The sequence below is a fragment of the Macrobrachium rosenbergii genome, chromosome 16, assembly GCF_040412425.1.
Source record: "Macrobrachium rosenbergii isolate ZJJX-2024 chromosome 16, ASM4041242v1, whole genome shotgun sequence".
Classification (NCBI taxonomy): Eukaryota; Metazoa; Arthropoda; class Malacostraca; order Decapoda; family Palaemonidae; genus Macrobrachium; species Macrobrachium rosenbergii.
Genome location: NC_089756.1, coordinates 48730212 through 48753130, shown reverse-complemented (window position 1 = coordinate 48753130; position 22919 = coordinate 48730212). Strand labels below are relative to the sequence as shown.

The window sequence follows — 22919 nt, the reverse complement described above, 5'->3', positions numbered from 1 at the left end:
CGTACAGTTTCTATGTTCGTCTTTAGCTTTCCAATAATGCTTCGTTCAATACGCCGAATCCCGTCTGACATTTCGAGCGAACGAAAACAAATGGAGTGGAAATGTTGGACATCAAAGATTCATCAAATTCACGTGGTGCTTTCGCTCTACTCTCTCTCAAGTCTAGCCCCAGGTCGCCGATGATACGAATAGGCTATGCGAAAAACTACATACGAGTAGATGACAGGTACTTTAGAACGATTATACAACAAATGGACATATATAGCGATGTTCGTGCTGATAAACTGTCAGGAATAGCTGTGCATTAAATGTGTTGGAAATCGAAGGTTGGTCGCAGTGATTACACGGTTACGTATTTGCTTTGTCGTCTTGTCCACAATCCGAACGGATTTGTCATGAAGACACTGATATCACGCTTACCATGCACAGGCGATATGATTAAAGAACAGGGACATCTATATTAGACGTGGCATTACCTTGTTCATTTGTTGTCATAACACAATTCGAAAAGTGGGTTACGTTGATATCACTAGACAGGGTATACCCACAGCATGTGACACGGTTTAATTCTTCCCTTCTCAAAGATAACCGATGACTAAGACTATCTTGAAGGAGATCGAGAGATAGTATACTTCATGAGCTGGCCTTAATATCAGACAAAGGTCCAAAGAGTAAACGCTAAGGACCTTTTCATAGACTATGATTTAATCGCTTTGCTTCTTCCATCAGTAAAGTGTTATCCAATTAGCGCTTACGGTGCACTTCCATGATTAGCTCCATGATTAGCCTATCGGCTTTATTATTCGTTAGTTCGGACTCATTGTATTATATATCCCCTTAGTAACAAAAATTTACTGATACTTTATCGGTTTATATTTACTGAATAACGTATCAAAACTTTACTATAAAAACTGAAACAAAGATTAAAATAAACACCCCTTCGGTTCACGTTTTGGGTAGTTAATTGATAACAGGCTGAGTTAAAGATTAATATCACTAACTATGGCTATTCTTACAATAAGTCTCATAACACGAACCAACAGATCAATTCCAACCCCCGCCTCTCTCTCTCCCCCCCTTCTCTTTTTCTAGATATGTATCTCCGACCTTGACTCCTTATCATGCGCATGTAAATAAACCTGTAAATATTGCTTAGCTAATACATGACGTAACAATGACCGTTTGAAAAATAAATTGTCGAAATCATCTTAGGGCTTAGTCGTTTTGTTTAATTATATATATATATATATATATATATATATATATATATATATATATATATATATATATATATATATATATATATATATATATATATATATATATATATATACACACATTACTAAATATATATGTGTGTGTGTGTGTGTGTGAAACCATTACTAAAGCCATCCATATTTCTATTTCTCTGTCTGTAACATATACAGTATATATATATATATATATATATATATATATATATATATATATATATATATATATATATATACATAAATAATCAAAATGTGTATAGATATGCACATTATTTTTAAGCACACCCCTTTCCCCCCCAAAAAAAACTTCCGAACTGCACAAGATTTTCGCTACTGGCTTATATTGTCTTCCATCTAGGCCTATATGGCACACAACCTGATACCTTTCTGGCTTCACCAATTTTCTGAATCGCTTCTAGTGCAATCCTACTCAAGGTCCTTCGCATTTATTCCCAAATATCTATACTAATCAATGACCCATTTTTCTATCATCCACATCCATTTTCACCGCTCTATCTTCCTGGGTTTCATTCACCCGTACAAACTTTCTTTTACTTGCAATCGCTATTCTCATAAAACTCACACTCACTTATTTCTGCAGTTTCTCTTCACTATCTCCAATTAACTTTATACACAACAATATCCTCACAATATTCTGCCCTCTTTCTTAACACACAACTTTGTACGTACATCTAATGTCCTTTCTCTGACTTCTCGTATTAACTCATCCAAAAAATTCCTTAAATAACCAAAGGAACATAGCATGCCATTAGTCTTAGACCCATTTTACGTTAGACACCTTCCACCTGAATTTGAGGAATTCAGTGCACTGATGATGAACCCTCCGTGTAAGTATGCGAAGAGGTTAATGTTGTGTAGGTTCTCTCTCTCTCTCTCTCTCTCTCTCTCTCTCTCTCTCTCTCTCTCAATATATATGTTATGAATGAGCACGTGCATAATACAGAAATCTATGAGCATACCTGCATATAAAGAATCATATATCTTAGACATTCATATCCACTAAATTGGCGACATGCTAAGTTCTACAATATGTATACACAGTGTCACGACACGTCTAAGTTGGCATGACACTCAAGATCTTGTTAACGTTGCCAAAACACTCACGGAGGTAGGGTATAATTTTAATTCCACAACCGAGCAACTGCAAATAAAATAAACAAGTACGTACATGAGCACCTGAATTTTATTTGCATGTGGATTTTCTTAAAGAGCAGAGGCCAATGGGGCGTGGAAACTAATGCCCTTTTCTAGACCTGGCCAGAAGGCAATAAATAAAATAAACCGGGGAAAGAAAAAGTCGGTATGAGTTAGGAGACGGCATTAAGAAGAGAGTTCCAATGTTTTTCTTACAAACATCCATGGAAGTATCGACTAACATACATTCGTTTGAAATTACAAATGCAACCCAGAATTTTATATATATATATATATATATATATATATATATATATATATATATATATATATATATATATACGTATATATATATATATATATATATATATATATATATATATATATATATATATATATATATATATATATATATTATTTGCGTGTGTGTGTACACCTAACTTCAGTGGTAAGCGATTTATTATCAAATACCCAATAAACTTGGACTATTCCTCTGAAAACAATAAATGTACAAGAAAATAAAATTGTGACAATTTCCAGAACAGACTGGATATTCTGGAAATATTTTGTATAAAACATACACCACTTATACTCAAGTCTTGCCTGCGTAAAATACCGCTACGAACTTTGGAAAACTTTAGAAAACGAAAAAAGAAAAGTCTGATCTCTGAGACGATAAGTGGACCAAACCACAAAGGTGAGCACTTAGTTAGATAACTGGGAAAAAATCATTAAACACCCTTCACAGTGTAACTCCATTACGTATTTAACCTAGGGTATTTTATTGTATTTTTATATAAATACGAAAATATTTCCAACTAATCTATTAGGCTTCTAATCAAGCAAAAAAAAAAAAAAAAAGAAAAGGCACAAAACGCACATAAACACAAACAGTCATAAATACCACACAACTGCACACACCTGAGGGGTCATGTGGATTGATTTATTTATGCAATAGCTCGTCGCAAAGATTATGGTCGTCGTCAGAAAGTCCACATTGTTTACCTTTCGCCTACAGACTAAACATTCAATACTAAACTTTCTTAACTTTGGAACCATAGTCCTAACAGACCAGTAAACCAAAGTCTAAACTAATCTGATCGCGAGGTGGCTCCCATATCAACAGTCTGGGCAAAGCCTGTTGCTTAGTCTGTTGCTTGGGGGTCAAGTCTGTTGCTCAGTCTCTTGCTTGGGGGTAAGGTCTGTCGCTTGGGGGTAAAGTATGTTGCTTAGTCTGCTGCTCAGTCTCTTGCTTGGGGGTAAGGTCTGTTGCTTAGTCTGTTGCTTGGGGGTAAAGTTTGTTGCTCAGTCTGTTGCTTGGGGGTAAAGCCTGTCGCTTGGTCTGTTGCCTGGTCGGTGATACGCATAATGGGTCTGCACAAGGCGATTTCAGTGTCATGTAGTGTTTCAGAATAGAGCACAGGCATCGATTTCCATTTACGGTTAAATTTGTCTGCCGTTTAGGATGTTAACAGTTGGGGTTGTTTAAGCATTAAGACCTAGGAGAGATTTTGATTTTATTTCAACACTCACGCACAATTTATAAATGTACAAGATGAGGGGAGACCTAATGAGGCCTCAATAGATGATTAGGAAAAGGTACCGAGAATTCGAAGCTCTACTCATGAACCTCCTCTGTGGGTGCATGAAGAGGTTATTATTGTTGGTTTATCCACGATTCAGCAGTTAAGTATTAAGGCGCTAGAGGTCATTGTCTAATTTATTCTCTGGGTCCAACTGTTGATTTTTTATATAGAGGCCTACGATGGATTTATTTATCTATCTATCTATCTATCTATATATATATATATATATATATATATATATATATATATATATATATATATATATATATATATATATATATATATATATACTGTATATATAAATATATATATTCATTATATATATCAAGGATTTCACTTCTGTAATCTAAAATTACTGCAATTTCTGTCATGAACTGAACTGAGCCACCTACGGTTGTTCGCTTGTGGTGTGAAGGAAAAAGCTCGAGTGATCGATACGCTAGTACTACAAGGTTTATAACAAATATCAGTAAATTTCATTACGTAACGCTGTATCAGTCAATCTTAGCTATCGGAGAAAAAATGAAAGATTGTGGTACTGGACGTACGCTTAAGTATGTCTAGGTGTTGTATCTGTATGTGTATCACTTGAGTGCACCTACGTTGATGATATTGACACAGGCGAAGGATTTTTGTTTGTTTGTTTAAGAGGAATGTTCTGTGCATTTGATAATCAAGCCCGTTTTCATGCGGCAGCAAAATGACCAGGTAAACACACACACTCAACAAGACTTTTTATCTGTTCCACTATGGAAGGACATTAATGATTATAAGTAAGGATAATGCATTGGTAAAATGATAGAAAGGTCCTGATGTTGTTATATAAGAATAATCAAATCCTCCCCAGTCGTGTATATATATATATATATATATATATATATATATATATATATATATATATATATATATATATATATATATATATATATATATAAAAAAACTTTCACACAGATAACTACGGTATACGTCAACACAAATCTTTGTCTTTTGTCCTATATAAAAAAAAAAAATTCCAGTGATACAATATCTCACAGATTGCTTCGACAGATAAGAGATGCTCACAAAAACGATTCCAGTCATTTTTACGGGAATGTAAGTACATAATGAATCGTTTATTCCTGAAGTATGTACATTTATTGCGCCTAAGAAGAAGTCATCTACGTGAATTTTACTTGTAAATCCGTAACTTTAATCAACTTAAAACCAAAAAACCGTTCTGATTCCACTCGGCATCTTACGTCAGATGAAGGTCGTCCTTGGCTTTCTCTGTTCATATCAATTGAAAACCGAAAGTTTGTGATAAAACACTTATATAGAAATGGGATCGTTAAAGTTAAGGTCAACTCCATCCCCCCATCTCTCTCTCTCTCTCTCTCTCTCTCTCTCTCATAAACGCTTGTAGATCTAGGTATGTTTCCGAGTAGTATTTCTTAGCAAAAACAGAATATACCATAATGTCGTGTCACTGCATTTCAACCCGCATAATTTAAATAAATTAATATAAATTACTAGTTACAGAAATATGGTTCAAGAAAACTAGGATAAATACACAAAAGGCAAATTTGTAGTATATCCTCTTATATCTTTTACCCTGATTACAGCTTCCGTTTCACCCATATTTATAAACCTCCATCTTTCTCGGGCTTCTTTTTTTCCGTCAGCCCCGGCACATATAAAGACATCTAAGAAAACCTCTCGGGAGGGAGGTTTCATGGCACATACATAGATGATAAATAGGCAAACCGCTCACGCTCAACTGCCTCGGATCAAGGTACCTCACACCTGGACAATTACTTCAAACGCTGCGCAAACCTCGTTAGCGGACCCCACGATTCAGAGTACTGATACACTTGAGTAAGAGAGAGAGAGAGAGAGAGAGAGAGAGAGAGAGAGAGAGAGAGAGAGAGAGAGTCTGAATTACGTCAATCTCGATTTTTAATTCTGTTTTCCTCAGAAATATACTGTACTCTCTCATCTTGTCTTACGCTTAGACAACTTGCTGCTGATATACCGTGTATGGCCCGAATTAATATATGCATACACACACATACTGTATATATATATATATATATATATATATATATATATATATATATATATATATATATATATATATATATATATATATATATATATATATATATATATATATATATAATGTATATATATATATATATATATTTTTCAAATTTTAATCACAAAAAGGTAAAAACGTGATGAAAAGTGAAACAATGAGATGTTAAGTACTTTCGTCTTATTACCAAGACATGGTCACAGCAACTATAGATATACAGAGACAAGGGCGTATAGGCTATATATGTTGGTTGTAAGTCCTAAGGAAATACAAAAAGGTTGGGAGATCACAAAATGGTCAACTGTTTTACTACAGGGTCAAAATAAAATAATCCTCGGCTTAAATTTAAGTTATTCTTTCAGGTTAACTGAATCATAATGGATTCCAACAAGTTCCTGGAAATCCACTCTATTAAACAATTTTTAAAAAAAGTTTTACATCTTCAATCCAATAAAATGTGCAAACAAAGTGTGTTTGAGGAAACTTTTTTTTCTTTCCGATTTTTCATTGAAGGTCTTTATATCTGTACTGTAACAAACATCCATAATGTGGGTTAGATAGCATAGATCTCTTCCTGTTTTTCTGATGATTTGAATTCTTGAGCTAAAAACTCAGGACTGACTACTCGCAAAGCTTGAAGAAACATCGATGAAAAAACAGAAATTTTGATATTTATATATATGATGCCCTGAATAACTGTACATATGTCAAATTATTTGTCTTTTTCTTATAAATACTAAATTTACAATTATAAGGTTCCCTCTTAATATAAATGGCCAAAAAAGTTCAACATTCATCTTTCTCTAACTCGAGTGTAAACTTAATAAAAGGGACTTGATCATTTAGTTGAGCCAATATGTTATTTACACCCAAATATATATATATATATATATATATATATATATATATATATATATATATATATATATATATATGTATATATATGTGTATGTATATATAATATATATATATATATATATATATATATATATATATATATATATATATATATATATATATATATATATATATATATATATATATATAGTATGTATATATATGTGTGTGTATTGTTGTCAGTTGAAAAGGTTTAAAGGACAGACTTCTCCATTATTCCCGAGTGCCAATCTTTGGTAGCAGGGAGAAGCACATGCAACAACAATTTTGGCTTTGCATGTTGTCACCGTTTCACAGAGTTGTAAAGGGTGTCAAAGAAACGAGCAGGTAAAGGTTACTGCTGGTTTATTACAGATCCAGGCGGTTATATTGCGGCCGACTGACGCCGGGCCGTGAGAGACAATGGAATTGACTGTGACCTGAGGTCGAAACAATAAACAATAATATACAGTGAACGAGTACAATTACAATACGAAACATACAGAGACACAATATAGATACAGTCTTGATGCCTGTGAATGAAGAAACATGTGATACACAATGTGTGACATTCGTATAAATACCATAAAGTAAAAATGATTAAAATGCGTGACCTGGCACGTTTTAGGCGTGACTAATTTAGCTTGAAGAAAACGGGAAGTCACCAAAGAAAACAAGCTCAGCGGAGACTTAATTAATGGCGCCGCCGAAACACTATCCTGGCGCCGAATTGGTGACTTTACAAATACTCCCAAGACGAGGGACGCGTCTGATTAATCCCCTGTACCTGGTGGGACGCTGAAGGGTGCCGCGGCTCCTTGAGGATAACTGAGGGCCTCCTGCCTGTGAGGCTGCTGTTTGGGCGGTCCCTTCCTGGGGCGGCCGCGCCCTGCGGTGGTGAGGGCGTGCTGGAGTGCGTTTGGGCGGAAGGGGGTGCTGCGACGCTGCCGGGACTCTCCGACAGGAAGGCGGGCTTTAGCCGGTCTATGGAAACCCAGTCGTTCCTGCCTGGAAGTGCCAGCCGAAACGCCTTGCTGTTCCGTTCCAGCACGCGGGAAGGGTCCCCTGTAGGGCTTAGTTAGTGGTGGACGGACGGCGTCGACTCTGGCGAAGACGTGGTGGCGGATGACAGCTGTGGCGGCACGAAGGTGGTTGCTCTGTCGATGTATGGCGCCTGCAAGGCGCGAACTTGCCGCCACGTCGCGGAGCCTCTGCAGAGATGGGGAGTGGCGATCATCCGTCACGAGCTCTCCCGGCACCACGAGGGGTTCCCCATAGGTTTGTTCAGCTGCGGATGGGGTGCCGTCGGCTCTGGGGGCGGTCCTCAACCCGAGGAGGACCCACGGCAGCTGATGTTTCCAGTCCTCGGCGGTGCAGCGGGCCATGAGGGATGATTTTAAGGACCTGTGGAACCGTTCGACCAGGCCGTTGGCCGCTGGGTTGTATGCTGTGGTGGTGTGGTGCGTGGTTCCCAGCAGTTGAGCCAGGGCAGACCACAGCTCGGAGAGGAAAGCGGGGCCCTGTCGGTTGTGATGTGGTCGGGACGCCAGGCGGCTAACCCAGCTGGAGAGCAGGGCCTCGGCGCACGCCGCTGGCGGTGGCTTCTTGCATGGGCGTGGCCGGGCCACCTCGTTGAACGGTCTACCACCGTGAGGAGGTATCTGGATCCGCCTGATGGGGGAAGGGGCCCGACGACGTCGATGTGGATGTGGCCGAAGCGGCGCCCTGGTTGTGGGAACTCGCCTACCCCCGACTGCGTGTGACGACCCACTTTACTGGTCTGGCACTGCAGGCACTGTTTTGCCCAGGCTGTGGCGTCCTTTTTGCACCCGTGCCAGACGAACTTTTTGAAAGCAGTTTGGCCGTGGTCCTGCCGGAGGGGTGAGAGGCCGTGGATGATGTCAAATACCTGGCGGCGGCGTGAGGCTGGAACCAAAGGGCGGGGCTGGCCTGTGCTGATGTCACAGAGCAGGCTGGGACCTCCGGGCGAGGGTCACGTCCCGCCACTTGAGGGATGTGATGGCGGTGCGGTATGCTGGGGTTTCTGGGTCGGCGGCCTGTTCTCTGGCAAGGTCCTGGTAGTCTACACCAAGCTGCACTGCGTTCAACTCGACTCTGGAGAGGGCGTCTGCTACGGGATTTTTCTTGCCGGGAGGTACCTGACGGAACAGGTAAATTCGGCTATGGCTGAGAGGTGGCGCTGCTGTCTGGAAGACCATGCGTCCCCTTGCTTCGTGAAAGCGTGAACCAGTGGCTGGTGGTCTGTGAAGATTGTGAAGGGCGTCCTCCAGGAGGAACTTGAAGTGCCGAACTGCGCGGGACATCGCGCAGAGTTCCCTGTCGAAGGTGCTGTACCGGGACTCTGCGGGATTGAACTTCTTGCTGAAGAAGGCGATGGGCTGGGGCGCCGTTGATAATTTGCTCCAGAACAGCACCGCAGGCAACGTTACTGGCGTCTGTCGTCAGCTGGAGGGGAGCCTTGGGATCTGGTGTGCCAAGGCGGTTGCCTTGGTGAGGGCGGCCTTCGTCCGGGAAAAGGCCTGCTGCTGGTTGGGTCCCCAAGACAGGGACTTCGGTTGACCTCTTAGGACTTCCGTCAGGGGCCGTGGTGTGCGCGATCCCGGGATGAAGCGCCTGTAGAAGTTGACCATCCCAAGGAACTCCTGGACGGCCTTGATGGAGGTGGGTGTCGGGAACTTTGCTACGGCTGCCACCTTCGATGTAAGAGGGCGGACGCCTGTCGGAGATACCTCGTGACCCAGGAACTCTGCTTTCTGGACGCCGAATGTACACTTGTCAAAACGGACGACGAGGCCGTTTTCTTGGAGGCGCTGGAGGACTGCTTTGATGTGCCTCTGGTGTTCGCTGTGAGACCTGGAAAATATGAGAATGTCGTCGACGTAGCAGACGCAGAATTTTAGGTCCCCCAGGATGCTGTCCATGAGCCGCTGGAAGGTGGCCCCGGCGTTCCTCAGCCCGAAGGTGGAGAAGGCGAACACATAGGACCCGAAGGGCGTGATGATGGCTGTCTTTGGTATGTCCTCTGGCGCAACAGGTACCTGAAAATAAGATTTAAGAAGGTCCAATTTAGTGAATATTTTGGCCCCGTGAAAGGAGGCCGTGGGTCTTGCATATTGGGCAGAGGGTAGTGGTCGGGCTCCGTTGCAATGTTGAGCCGTCTGTAGTCGCCGCAGGGTCTCCAGGAGCCGTCCGGTTTCTGCACCATGTGGAGGGGGGAGGCCCATGGACTGGAGGCTTTCCTGCAGATGCCCATCCGTTCCATCTCCGCGAATGCTTTTTTCGCCTCCTGCAGGCGCTGAGGGGGAAGCCTGCGGAACTTCGCATGTGTCGGGGCCCTTTAGTCACTATATGGTGGTATATGCCGTGCTTGGCTGGGGCCCGGGGACTTGGCGGCTCGGGCTTAAACACCTCGGGAACTCCGACAGAAGGTGTGCGTACTGGTGGGGCGACGGCGCTGATGGTGGGTCTGGGTCCCGCCGTTAACGGGAGAGACCGGCAGGAGTCGGGATCGAGGCGCTGCGCCCACGTCGACTAGCAGGCCGAAGTGCGCCAGAAAATCGGCCCCAGGAGTGGGGTTCCTACGTCCGCGACGATGAAGTCCCAGGAGTAATTCTGGCCAAGGATGGAGATCGACAGGAGCCTGGTGCCGTAGGAGAGGATGGGGGTTCCGTTGGCGGCCGTCAGGAAGGCGGCCGGGTCTGGTGTCTGGTTGCGGTCCTCTCTGGATGCTGGGAAGACCGACTTGAAGGCTCCTGTGTCGACCAGCATCATCCTGCCGGAGACGGTGTCGCGGACGTAGAAACCTACTGTTTTTGAGGCCCTGGGTTCTTCGGCTGCCATGGCGGCCTGTCCTGCTGGCCGCCGCCACCCCGTTTTTGAACGGTTGAACGAGCAGGGCGGCAGGCAGTTTCGGGCGTCCTTTCCGAACCACTTGTGATAGCGACAGAAGCCCGGGGACCACCGTCTACTGTGGTTCGGTGGACGTTTGTTGGCGATGGCGTTGACGGGCTGCTCTACGTCCTCTTCAGGCTGGACGGAGCTGACCGGCTGAGTGGCCGGTTTTAGCCGCTGTGAAGCCTTGACGGAGTCTGTGAGGTGTTGTGCCGCCTCTATGAGGTCCTCGACAGGCATGGTGTAGGGGTGAGCGATCTGGTTGCGTACTTCCGGGAGGAGTTGGCGAAGGAAAATTTCCCGTACGAAGCTTATCTCCTGCCGCTTGTTCGTGTCACCCGAGACTGGTGTTGACAGGAGATCTACGACCATGCCCCAAGCGTCTCTTGGATCGAGGTCGTGGCGTGGGTTATTGGCAAGGTCGATAGCACGGGCGGCCCGCTCGGCGATGGGCAGGAGCAAGCTTCGAGGAGGAACTTTTTGTAGTGCTGTATGTGAGGTGAGTGTTTGGGTACCCGCGAGATGAATTTGTTGTACACGTCCTCCGGAAGGGCGTTGAGCACTGTGTCGGCCTGTAGGATTTCGTCCGTGAGGTCCGCGATTCTGAAGTGGCTCTCCACCCTCGCAGCCATCTCGATGGGTTGCCCTGCGTAAACGCGGCAGCTTTAGGGTGAGGGCGGCCCGCGATTGTGTTGCCCGGCCGTCGTGTGTTCGGGCGCTGGTGTGGAGTTGCGGGAGGGCCTCGATGCGGGGCGGGCGCGGCTGCGATGGGAGGTAGGTAAACCTCGGAGTCCGCGGGTCCGCGTTTAACTGCATGAAGGAGGGGATATCCGCGTCCATGCTCGCTCCCTTTGACCCCTTACTGGAGTAGGATACTCGCGTCAGTGCGCACTTTCGTGCGCCGTGTGGTTCCGCTAGTGGCGCTGATGGGGTACGCCGACGAGAGTCAGCACGCTCAAACGCTGGTTACAGCGCCGTGTTTAGGCCGCTAAGAGCGTTTTTGGAGAAACCCTGGAGCCAAGACTGAGTCGCCGTGTGAGTCCGCTAATGGCTCCGGGATACTCCGGGGTCACCACTGTAAAGGGTGTCAAAGAAACGAGCAGGTAAAGGTTACTGCTGGTTTATTACAGATCCAGGCGGCTTATATTGCGGCCGACTGACGCGCCGGGCCGTGAGAGACAATGGAATTGACTGTGACCTGAGGTCGAAACAATAAACAATAATATACAGTGAACGAGTACGAATTACAATACGAAACATACAGAGACACAATATAGATACAGTCTTGATGCCTGTGAATGAAGAAACATGTGATACACAATGTGTGACATTCGTATAAATACCATAAAGTAAAAATGATTAAAATGCGTGACCTGGCACGTTTTAGGCGTGACTAATTTAGCTTGAAGAAAACGGGAAGTCACCATAGAAAACAAGCTCAGCGGAGACTTAATTAATGGCGCCGCCGAAACACTATCCTGGCGCCGAATTGGTGACTTTACAGAGTATCCAATATCCATATTGATGCCCAAAGCGTTGTCACATGTTCCTCTCCCTGCTACCAAAGACCGGCACTCAGGGATAATGGAGAAGACTCCTTTAAACCTTCCCCAACTGACAACAATACAAATTAAATGAATTCAATGTTAGTATGAGTAATTTATGTTATTCAAAATTTTTCATGTTTCATGTTCCATTAAGAAAGTTTTCTTTATATGACTGTTGAAAATAATAACTTTCTTTTCAAATTAGGTTAGGTCTTTAATATTTAGGCTACTGTCAAAGCAAAATCTTTGTGAAATTTGTAAATATCCTTGAAAGAAATGTCCTAATAAAAAAAACCTATCCATGACATGAATAGTATAAAGGGTATATGATGGCAGAATCCATATATGACTGCTTCTGAAGGAAAAAAATGCCTAAATTCTGATATTGACATCACACCCTAACAGAATCTAATGATCAAATGATAATGATTGAGGCGTAATTTTCTTCATACAGTAGACAGCTAGTTACTAGTAATTAATCTGTTTCCTTGTTAAAGTTGAGAGGCTTTGCAACGTTTATAAATCCCAGTTGATCTTTATTTACAATATTTTTATGGAAAAATAGCACATATGCAATATATTTTTCTGTTTCCTTTTCTCCAGCCACTTGTATGCTTTTTTTTTACATAATCGCTTCGTAACATTTGCACCAATGAAAGTTCCCATTTTTCTCAATTTACGCATCTGTCTTTTTAAACTTCCCACTTTTCCCCCAGCGACGAAGTTTGAAGGCTATCAAAAAGTCTTATGAGTTTATAAAGACTTAATATTTTCATTCAAAAGCCTTTTATGCTCGATGCATAGCTCCCCATGGACGCTAAAAACTTCCAATTTATTATACCAAAATATGAGAAAAATACTTTGAAAACTATATATTATGGACCGACAATTTTCAACTGCTTAAAAATCTTAAACGCGAACACACAAGTTAGGTGCCCTCCCAGAGCCCAGTACGGAACAGCAACCTAAGTTAGGTTAGGGTAGGAAAGGTATTTATCACTGCCACATTTCCAGGCTTTCTACCTGAACCGTTTCTCAGTTTGTGATTTTTATCTGATTATACACATTTGCTTCTCCTATGTTTTGAGTATATTTCACCACTGCTGTTAATATACAAAATGTTTTTATATACTGTAGTAGCAAATGAATGAAATTGGCAGCGCAGGTAACAACATGCACAAATTTTGGTGCTTTTGTTGGGGCTGAACATAATGTGATACCAAATGCAATTTCGTACAATTACCTGTGCTTTTAGGCTTGGTCGAGTACTACTGCATACTTCTTATCAAATAAATATGTTTACTTATCTGAACGCTGTGCTCCAACAAAAATTTCTACATGTCACATGCATAGGCCTAGTTCATGGAAAAAGAAAAAATTGCTGCTTTCCAAGCTCATAAATTAATACTTCGTGCTATGAATATATTATACTTCATTACATATCACAAAGAGCAATAATTAAGCTTTCATTGTGCTCATTTTGTTACGGGCTGCTGAAGAGCAAGGGCCAGTGCCAGCACAAAGCTGGCGGAATCTAGAGTATAACTAAGTAGTAGCTCATTTGCCTTGTGCTGCTGTTAACTGGGGAGGTAGGCTACAGGACAAGTTTTTTTTTTACTGCTAAAGATGAACAAATGCTTAGGCAATTTCAGTTCAACCATCACTATTGAATACTTTTGCAAACTTTGGCGGCAAAATGCACACGGACAGTCTTACCATTATATGTGCCTTTATAACACTATCTTTACCTATGGGTCTGCCAAATCTTGTTTATAGTTCAAGAGCCATTGTCACTTGTTATCACACAACAGAACTTGAACAATCACTGTGAGACCTTATCGGTTACTTAGCATTATGCGGTAACTTAGTACTGCGAAAACACGGTGTGGATCCCAGATAGATGTCATCTTCGTCAATATTTCTTGATAACTAACTAAATAAAGCACTTGTGACTGTGATAAGGCCACTACGGAAAACAATAACAACGCCTTTCAAGTACAACAGAGATAAAGATAAGACTAGACAGTCCTTGACACCTAGAAAAATTACGTACTTTGTAAAATACGTAGATCTATGATTTTTTTTTTTTTGTGAATGCGATCAAATCAGATAGAATTTTCCTCTAGAGTATGAAAGATTTACTAAAATCTATCAGTTTATTACTGCTGGTACCCAAAAGGTATCTTAACTCTGTGGCCTGTATATAAAGGAGTGCTTGAAGGCCTGTTAGGTACCAGACACCAATAAATTTAGTAGCAAGCGACAAGCGTGCCCTATATATTTTATTATTTTTTTTTTACTGATTACCTTCTAAAATAAAAAGTGATGAGTAAATTATGATTTTTATCAATTTATTTTTATTTATGAGGGATCCTTCCGAGCGCTGGCTTCTTACTCATATAATCAGTATTGCAAAACCTGACACCGACTTTTTTAATTCTTTAAACCGAAACACTAGGTAGGGATGTTGACTCGTAACTGACCTGAAAATATACCCAAAAATAAAAAGAAAATGACTCTCGTACTGATACATCCGGGTGAACACTTGTGAGTCTGGTAGCGCTTAACATAGACAACACTGAGATGAATTTTCTCTAACTTCCGAAACCTTTCGGCACACACTTAACACAATATAGTCAAAACTAACGAGGTGTGGTATAACTGTTATTTCAGCTGTTCTGCTATTCACTGGTAACGACGTTTTGAAGAGCAGGTAAAAGGGATGTATTCAACTCTGAACGTGGTTCGACTCTGTACTACTTTGGAAATCTTGAAGCTACTTTAAATTCCAAGAAATCATGACGAGTCTTAGTGTTTGAAAGATTTAAAACATTAATCTTAATGGAGCTTTCATTATTGATCAGACCCGATCTCTCTCTCTCTCTCTCTCTCTCTCTCTCTCTCTCTCTCTCTCTCTCTCTCTCTCTCTCTCTCTCTATATCTATATATATATATATATATATATATATATATATATATATATATATATATATATATATATATATATATAATATAATCCAACTCTAATTGCTGGTAAAGTGACAGTTCTCATGATGGATTCAGTGGGCTACCAGTACCAGGAATTAGTGGATTGCGGTGGGTCACAAAACGGGTGAAAAAAGGTATAATGCTGGCGATCTCACCTTAAAGGGACTTCAGTGAGCCAAATCACCTCACTTTTCTGAAGCCACGCCCTCTAATGGGAAAAGGTGTATGGTGAATTACATATATTCAGTGACAAAGATACATTTACTCTCACTAATAAAAATATGGCAGTCTATAAGATAAGATGCATTTATCTCTCCACACATTTGCCTCTTCAAGAAACGTCTTTTTATTGTTCCCTTTAATTCCTCTTTACCTGTGTGGAACACCAGTATAGCTGCCATTGTTTTTCTTCTTCATTTTGTACTTTAGTAGGAGATCTGACTCATCTTTTTTATGTAATCTCGTTACTGTACGTCTTCCAAACATTAAGACAGAGCAGTCTAGTAGGGATACAGTTGCCTGCGAAACGACCCACTTGATGGAGTGTAATAGATAAAGTCATATCATATGAATTATTCATTGTAATTTTGTAAATCAGTTTGACATGTACCACTTTTTCGTGATACTTCATGTGTGAATTTTTGGCATATACTGTAATATTTTGAGCATCTCTTTAGCATTCTTGTGTCTTCCACGTTCAAATTTGCATTCTAAATGGTATGCTCATACTTTTTGCAAAATATACATCTGTTGTTTCCTTGCCACAGGTGTTGCAGCGAGCGGGCAAAGAAGGTGCACAAGTTTACGGCCATTCTTCAGCACCATTTCAGCATGTGAGCAGTGGTAGTGGAGGGTTTCAAGCCACTTGAATTTTGCAGCTGCGTGATAACAAATAATAATTGTGACGTGAACGTAGAAATGGACAACTAGATGTGAGTCCTGGATTACATGTCATTTCAGGAAGTCTGTTGTGTACACATACCAAAGCAATCAGTTGGTTAACTTACTTGATCAAACAGGGTGAAAAATAAAACAAAATGATACTAATTGTGGAATCAGCAAGACCAGGACTGTGGAGTTACGAACCCTCAACAACATTTTTGGTTTACCTCTACCTCCTGTTTTCATTCTTTCTCCTGAGCCTAGAAATAGCACATGTCTTCCATTCTACAATGAGTTTCAGTCCACAGCCACAAGAGAATAATTCTGTGGAGCAGCAACATGGCGTGCAACTAAACACGTCCGGAGCAACGCTTCATCTGACGTTTATACCTGCTGAACAAGAAAGAAGCACTCACCGGGATCAAGATGACGGTCACTACATACAACCATCTGATGAACCCTCTTCTCTGGAACACCAGACGCCTCATTTAGAAAATACTAGAACTTACATAAACGCTGACAGTAGGGTAAGGTGTAATTCAAAGCGCATAGCGCCATCTGAAAGAGATGAACCTATATATTCCTTTAATGATGGTAATCACGACATCCTACCAAATAGAGTGAATGTACGGAGAGCTAATACAAATTGTGAACCAGATGATGACTGTAATGAAATTCAGCATATAAACGATGATGGAATCCAGGCAAAGACTTTTTTATACATTGAGGAGTTGTGTGGTAATTCAGGCTATAAATGCATAGTGACCAATCAAGACTTTATTAACAACGAGACAACAGCTACCTGGAACTCGCTTAGATGACATCACTCTGCACAAGCAAGCAAATACGCTAGTACCGCTTTTTTTTAAGCCATTTTGTAATTGATCTCATCTGTGTTGGTTTATTAACACAGTTCCACAATGGCACAGAATGTCATGGGTAGAGAATGATTAAAGATTAAATGTTTAGGGTTTTTGCTGATGAGTTTATGTAGTATTTATCCATTGTCATAATGCGTTTATACTGTATTGTATATCTTTGTCTTATAGAGAAAAGTGCCTTGTGGGTGTACTCATTATAAATGTGATTAAAAGTTGTGATTTACATAACTTATTTTCAAAGCCTTGCAATGAACAAAAATGTACACAATGCGCAGTGCTGTACCAAGTTTGTTAAATTTCAAATAAGAAATGCAATGGGTCTGCCTAAATCGTTGCCTTTTGCTCTTTTCCACAACCCTCATCTCATCAGGTCGAGTGAAAAATTTTATTACTGAGGAAGCAAGCTACTGTGAACGCTTTCCCACAACTAGATTAAGTTTCAGTAAAACATAATTAGAGCATGTCCTTGTATCTTATTCAACTGCTTGGAAAAAACTTTTCTTGGACATAAGAATAGTAAAAAAACAAAAATCGGTGGCCACTTCAAAACTGCTCTTTCTGTCTGTCCATTTTTCTGTCACATTGCACATACCTATTGCATTCCTCTTTTTTTCTCTTTTTATGAGGACTTTAAACAGACCATTAAAATAATGTAGCTTTCTTAGTTTGGAACTATATTTTCAAAAATTGTTCCTTATTGAATTACTATGTCCTCACTAAAACTACTGTCACTTACTGAATTACTATACTGTATGTCCTCACTATAAAACTACTTTCTAAAAATTTCTTATATACTGAGCTTTAGCACTGAACCTGCTACTCTTCAAGTAATCATTTGCTATCAGAAAATTTTTAGACAAATCCTCCAAACAAAAACTTTGTACTTTGATGTGCCAAAATTTCCTGGCCAGACCTAGTTTAATTGTTTAATAACACTGTTGAGTAAATTTAAGATATTACATCATAAAAATAGCACTTATGAATGCTAAAAAAATTAATTTACATATTCTTCCTTAGGCTTTGTACTCTTCAGTCCCAAGATAGTAGTATATTGTCACCATCACAGTATACAGCTCTATAATTCTGGACTAATTGTCTATAAGAAAACAATAGTAGTGTGTAACTACATAAATGCTCTTTAAATTCATGAAAATACTCCGTCTCTATCAAAATACTTCGAAATCAGTTTTCAAGTATCTCCTTTGAATTTTAAGTCAACGTCCATTAATGCAGCATATATTATCCATGGAATGGTTCTGTATCCAATTGATTTGTACAACTGCAAACCAAACCAAGAAAAAATTTACCATAGTAAGATTGGGAATGTTGGAAACTGCAGCAATATGTTCCTTGAGTTCTCACATCATTAATGCCTATGCTAACAATTTCTGACCACTGAAATTAGCACCGCAAAATTTAGTTCAATCTTGCTGTATAAAATAACTCCATCCCACATATACAGATTATTGAAAGAACATACTGATTAGTGAAGGATAATAAAAACTTTTTTTATAAATTGGTATGACTTCTCTTGAAATAAAAGCACTAACAGTATACTGTACAGCATAGGAAAATATATTTCTCCATATAGTCTACTTGAGCTTATTTAGTGAGAGACCACATTTCAAGAGACTTATGAATCTCATTACAAATCAGGTCAGCACACTGCAGCAAAGGATCAAAATGGATACAAAAAGCCTTTAATAGTGTATGATCTACCGTGTGCCACACAATAAGAACTGTAAAATATAACTTAGTAGTCTGCTGCTACAATAAACTGCACCATTTTCATTCAACCAAGGTTATCTAGACATTTTAATGCCTCCAACAATAAAAAAACTGGTGTAAAATCTTTTCAACAATTACAGTCCTTTCTCAATAAACCAAATTATTAGAACCATTCTAACATCCAAAAATGAATACGACACTATTGCCACCTGAATCTTAGACATACAGTACCATACTTGTTTCAATAGAATATTAAACTATTTGTATGAAAAACTGCACATCTGAATTTTTGTAGCATACCAAATTAAGTCAATAACCATTGTACAAAAGCTGAAAGCTCCCCTAAAGAGAAACTTCCCATAAGATATGAACTGTATTTGTGGCAAACAAGTGTGGCATGTCATACTGAAAGTAATTATTGTATAGAAACATGTTAGCATTCTAAAAGAATACATAGTACATCACACAAATATCCAATGGAAAATTTATGTTGGCATCTTTTGTAAGGTAATACAAAATATACACCACATTCTAAAGATATAAGGAAAAAATATTGTACTCTGGTTGTAAACTTAGTAAAATCTAAGACAAGGCATGTCAATTGCAATCCTGATCAAAGTAACTATGAACAACAATTGTAAACTTCTGCATTCACTGCAAAATTTCTATTTTCAAATTAGGATCACAACTTCCAACAACTTCTGAATTCTGCGCAATAACAGCTACTGATTGATCAAATAAAATGAAAACTAGATCATAATATTGTACAATATATAGTGCAATGCCATACAAAGAACATCAAGAAATAGTGAAAGTGGTGACTAGCAAGTACTGTAGCAGAATAAAAATAATTAATGTAGAAGAAGGAAAGTTTTGTTACAGAACAAGAAACATATTTAAAGCTAATACAGTACATGCAGTCCCCGGGTTATGGCTGTCTCAACCTATGGCGTTCCATACTTATGGCGCTTTTTGAAATATATTTATCAAAAAATCGGTTCTGGGTTAAGCCTGATGTTCCAAAATTATGGTGCTGACTCGCCAGCACTATAACAAGGTGAGAAAACCAGTTTAGGGAGCTGTAGCCACAGGGAGGATTCGCTATAAGGAGGTCCCTCCCATAAGGAAGTCCCCCCTATAAGGAGGGGAGAAAACCAGTTTAAAAACCTGTTTTTTTCACCAGGGTTACTTAAGTCTCTCTCTCTTTTTTTCATTTTTATAAATTTTTCTTATGATGTTCCGGGTTACAGCGATTTCCAACTTACGGCACACAGCTGGAATGGAACCCACCCCCTTACCCAGGGACTGCCTGTACATGTGAAATATATTAGAAAAAATATACACCTGCACATTATTAAATAACCAATATTTTTTAAACATAAAATTCTACTCTCTTCATAGTTCACATAAATAAGTAACTCAAATGAAAGCTATTGCTTCTAAATACTAATAAACAGAAAGATGCATTTAAAAGTTCAACCACTGAACCGCAGATCCATCAACTGGGGCTCCTTGACCATTTGCACAGTGCCCATTATAATTTTTGACTGGAGTAAGATGTCTTGGCCAAGAATCAACCTGGAAGTGGAGTACATTTAAATGTTAAAAAGAAATGCAATAATTTTTTTTTCTACATCACTTTCTCATTAAAAGAGGGCAGTGCGTAAAACACAATAACACTGGTAAACATGAAAACCACACAAACAACAACACAACTGTAAGTAAAACGCTGAGACCACTGCCATTTACTAAAAATTACGTTTCTGAGATGTTAAATAATTAGAAATGGCTACACTTGATCTGGCAGTAGTAGTAGTCACTTCGGCATATCTACTAACAACTTCCAAGTTCTTTGCTGCCTACATGAGTAGGAACAAAACACACTTCCACATTTATACCAGGTTCATAAACTTTGTAGCAAGAAAATTCATAACCTTGACAGACAGAATTTATTCTCCATATTCTGTCTGTTGATAGAAAATTGTTGGGCAAACAGAATTGATTTGTTTTGTTAGATATGGCAAAAAATCCCACACCTGATGGAAATTTGGAGCAAACAGTGAACCTCAGAGTCCAAATGTTCTGAGCATGTTGTTTTTGATGTTCAGTTATGCTATACATGCATAATTTTTTAAATAAATAGTGCAAGTGGATAAAAGTTCAGACCTTACAGATAGTCCAAGGTGGAAGAGTTATGCCATACAGTATTCCAAGGGAACATGCAACACCTAATTCTGTACTCCTGTATAAAACCACATATCACCCTAAATCAAAGTGAGGGTCTGAGGGCAAGTGTGTAAGCAGTTACCCCCACCACTTGCCTGCTCACCACCTCTTAGGCAATGCAAACTAAAAGCACAGTGCCATTCAGTGAAAACAAATTGTGCAAGATTTCATCCAAGCTGCATTGATTACCATTTTGTATTGTTCAGTGACTGATGCTTAACCAGAAGGTCGTCAAGTGATTTCTCAGCCATCTGCCATTTTATCAGTGGTCCTGGATTAAACATTGCACTTGATCACTAGGGTAAGAGTATTTCATAAAAATATTTACGAGGCCAGCAAGGTCCCAGTGTCCCTGGCCTTTTAAAAAGCATCAAAGGTCTCCTCATCTTTAATGAGGTTGGGGTAAGCCTATGATCAATACTTAGTATTTTTATTTTTTAGAAATACTGTATAGTACACTACTAAAACAAACTAGTGACTGATTACTACTCAGTAGGGGATCTATGAAGTAATCTAATAAAATGCCTGGGGAATTCTGAAATAACAGGATAAAACTCTTTAGGATACAGTAAATTTTAAGAAATTTAATGCCAGGAATAAGTAAATGTTGTAAAGTAATTATCTGCCAGAGACCAATAAATATATTGTTTTGACATGAACTTGAATTTGTTACACATGTTTATTATTTGAATCTCATCAGAAACTTGAATCTGATCAAAGCGATCTGATATGCTCTCTCACAGATAAGGACGAAAAGTTCTTTTACATCTTTAAGTCGTGTCTAGGAAAAATCTTAGAAATGAATATCATAAACCAGTTAGGTAGTTACAACAAATGTGCTTCATCAGGAAATATGTGTAATTTTGTTAAATTATCATATATAATACACACTCCAATCATCAAGCATTCCAAAAATTCAAACTGTTATTAGCAAGACTATAAAAAATTGCATAATATCCTTGAAAAACTCCTAGCAATCTACAACATAAAAGTATTTTCAGGAAAGACACCAAAACAAAAACTATAAGCAAGGGACCTAAAAGTTACAAAATCCATGCTTTAGTTCTCTTACTATTTGGCTGATGAGACGAAAACTTGCTAACCAAAGAAATCTGTAAAATTTTACACTTTACACAGATGATACATTCCAAATTATGAGTAGCTTAAAAATATTCAGTTCGTCATTACTGTCCACAATAAAATATAATGTACTCCCACAATCTAAACCCTGATTACTCCAACAATAACTTTTATAGTAACTTTTGTTATAATTAAAGTGAATTTTAACTTACTGAGGGTTCCTTCATATTCAACTGCTTGCATGATTCTTTGAACATCTTTTGAGCATCTCTGTAGTGTCTTTCATCATAACTCTTGATGACAAATCTGTACACAACTTCCTGGAAACTAATCAAATGATTTTTTTAGTTTTAAATAAATGGAAATACAGTAACAATACAAGAGTTAATCCCACATGGGATATTAAAGAGATCTGGACTTTAATCTAATTGCATGTTTAACTCACAATAGAATTATGGCAATAATCAATACACTGTAAAAAATAAAGAAGTAAACCAACTCCTGTTTTAAGACAAAGAAATACATTATCAAACTGTTGTGAGAATGTCCAAGTTTCATTTGATAGCAATGAAAAAAAATACTATTTTTTACATAAACCTGTTCAAAAAATGTTTGCAAGAACTAATAATTGTTTTATGAATATGTAATTCATTAAATTGGATCTAGTTAATCTTAATCTATCCTTTTTAAAGAACAATTCTTTTGGTTCAGGACTGACAGAGCTAAGATTT

General features: G+C 39.4%; 1 protein-coding gene and 1 long non-coding RNA gene across 12 annotated transcripts in view; one reads left to right on the top strand and one right to left on the bottom strand.

Annotated features, from left to right (window-relative positions):
- LOC136847411 (uncharacterized) overlaps window positions 1-17382 on the top strand; it is a 22767-nt gene extending 5385 nt beyond the window's left edge. Inside the window, exon 2 of the long non-coding RNA XR_010855737.1 lies at window positions 16159-17382. This is a non-coding gene — a long non-coding RNA (uncharacterized lncRNA). The remainder of the gene's footprint in view (window positions 1-16158) is intronic.
- A 2110-nt stretch (window positions 17383-19492) lies between these two features.
- fal (falten) overlaps window positions 19493-22919 on the bottom strand; it is a 33298-nt gene continuing 29871 nt past the window's right edge. For all 11 annotated transcript variants that reach the window (XM_067119057.1, XM_067119058.1, XM_067119059.1 and 8 more), the window contains 2 exons: window positions 22401-22515; window positions 19493-20460 (listed from right to left, as the gene is read on the bottom strand). In XM_067119057.1, the coding sequence (XP_066975158.1) occupies window positions 20350-20460; window positions 22401-22515 (226 nt within the window). In that variant the 3' untranslated portion in view covers window positions 19493-20349. The remainder of the gene's footprint in view (window positions 20461-22400; window positions 22516-22919) is intronic.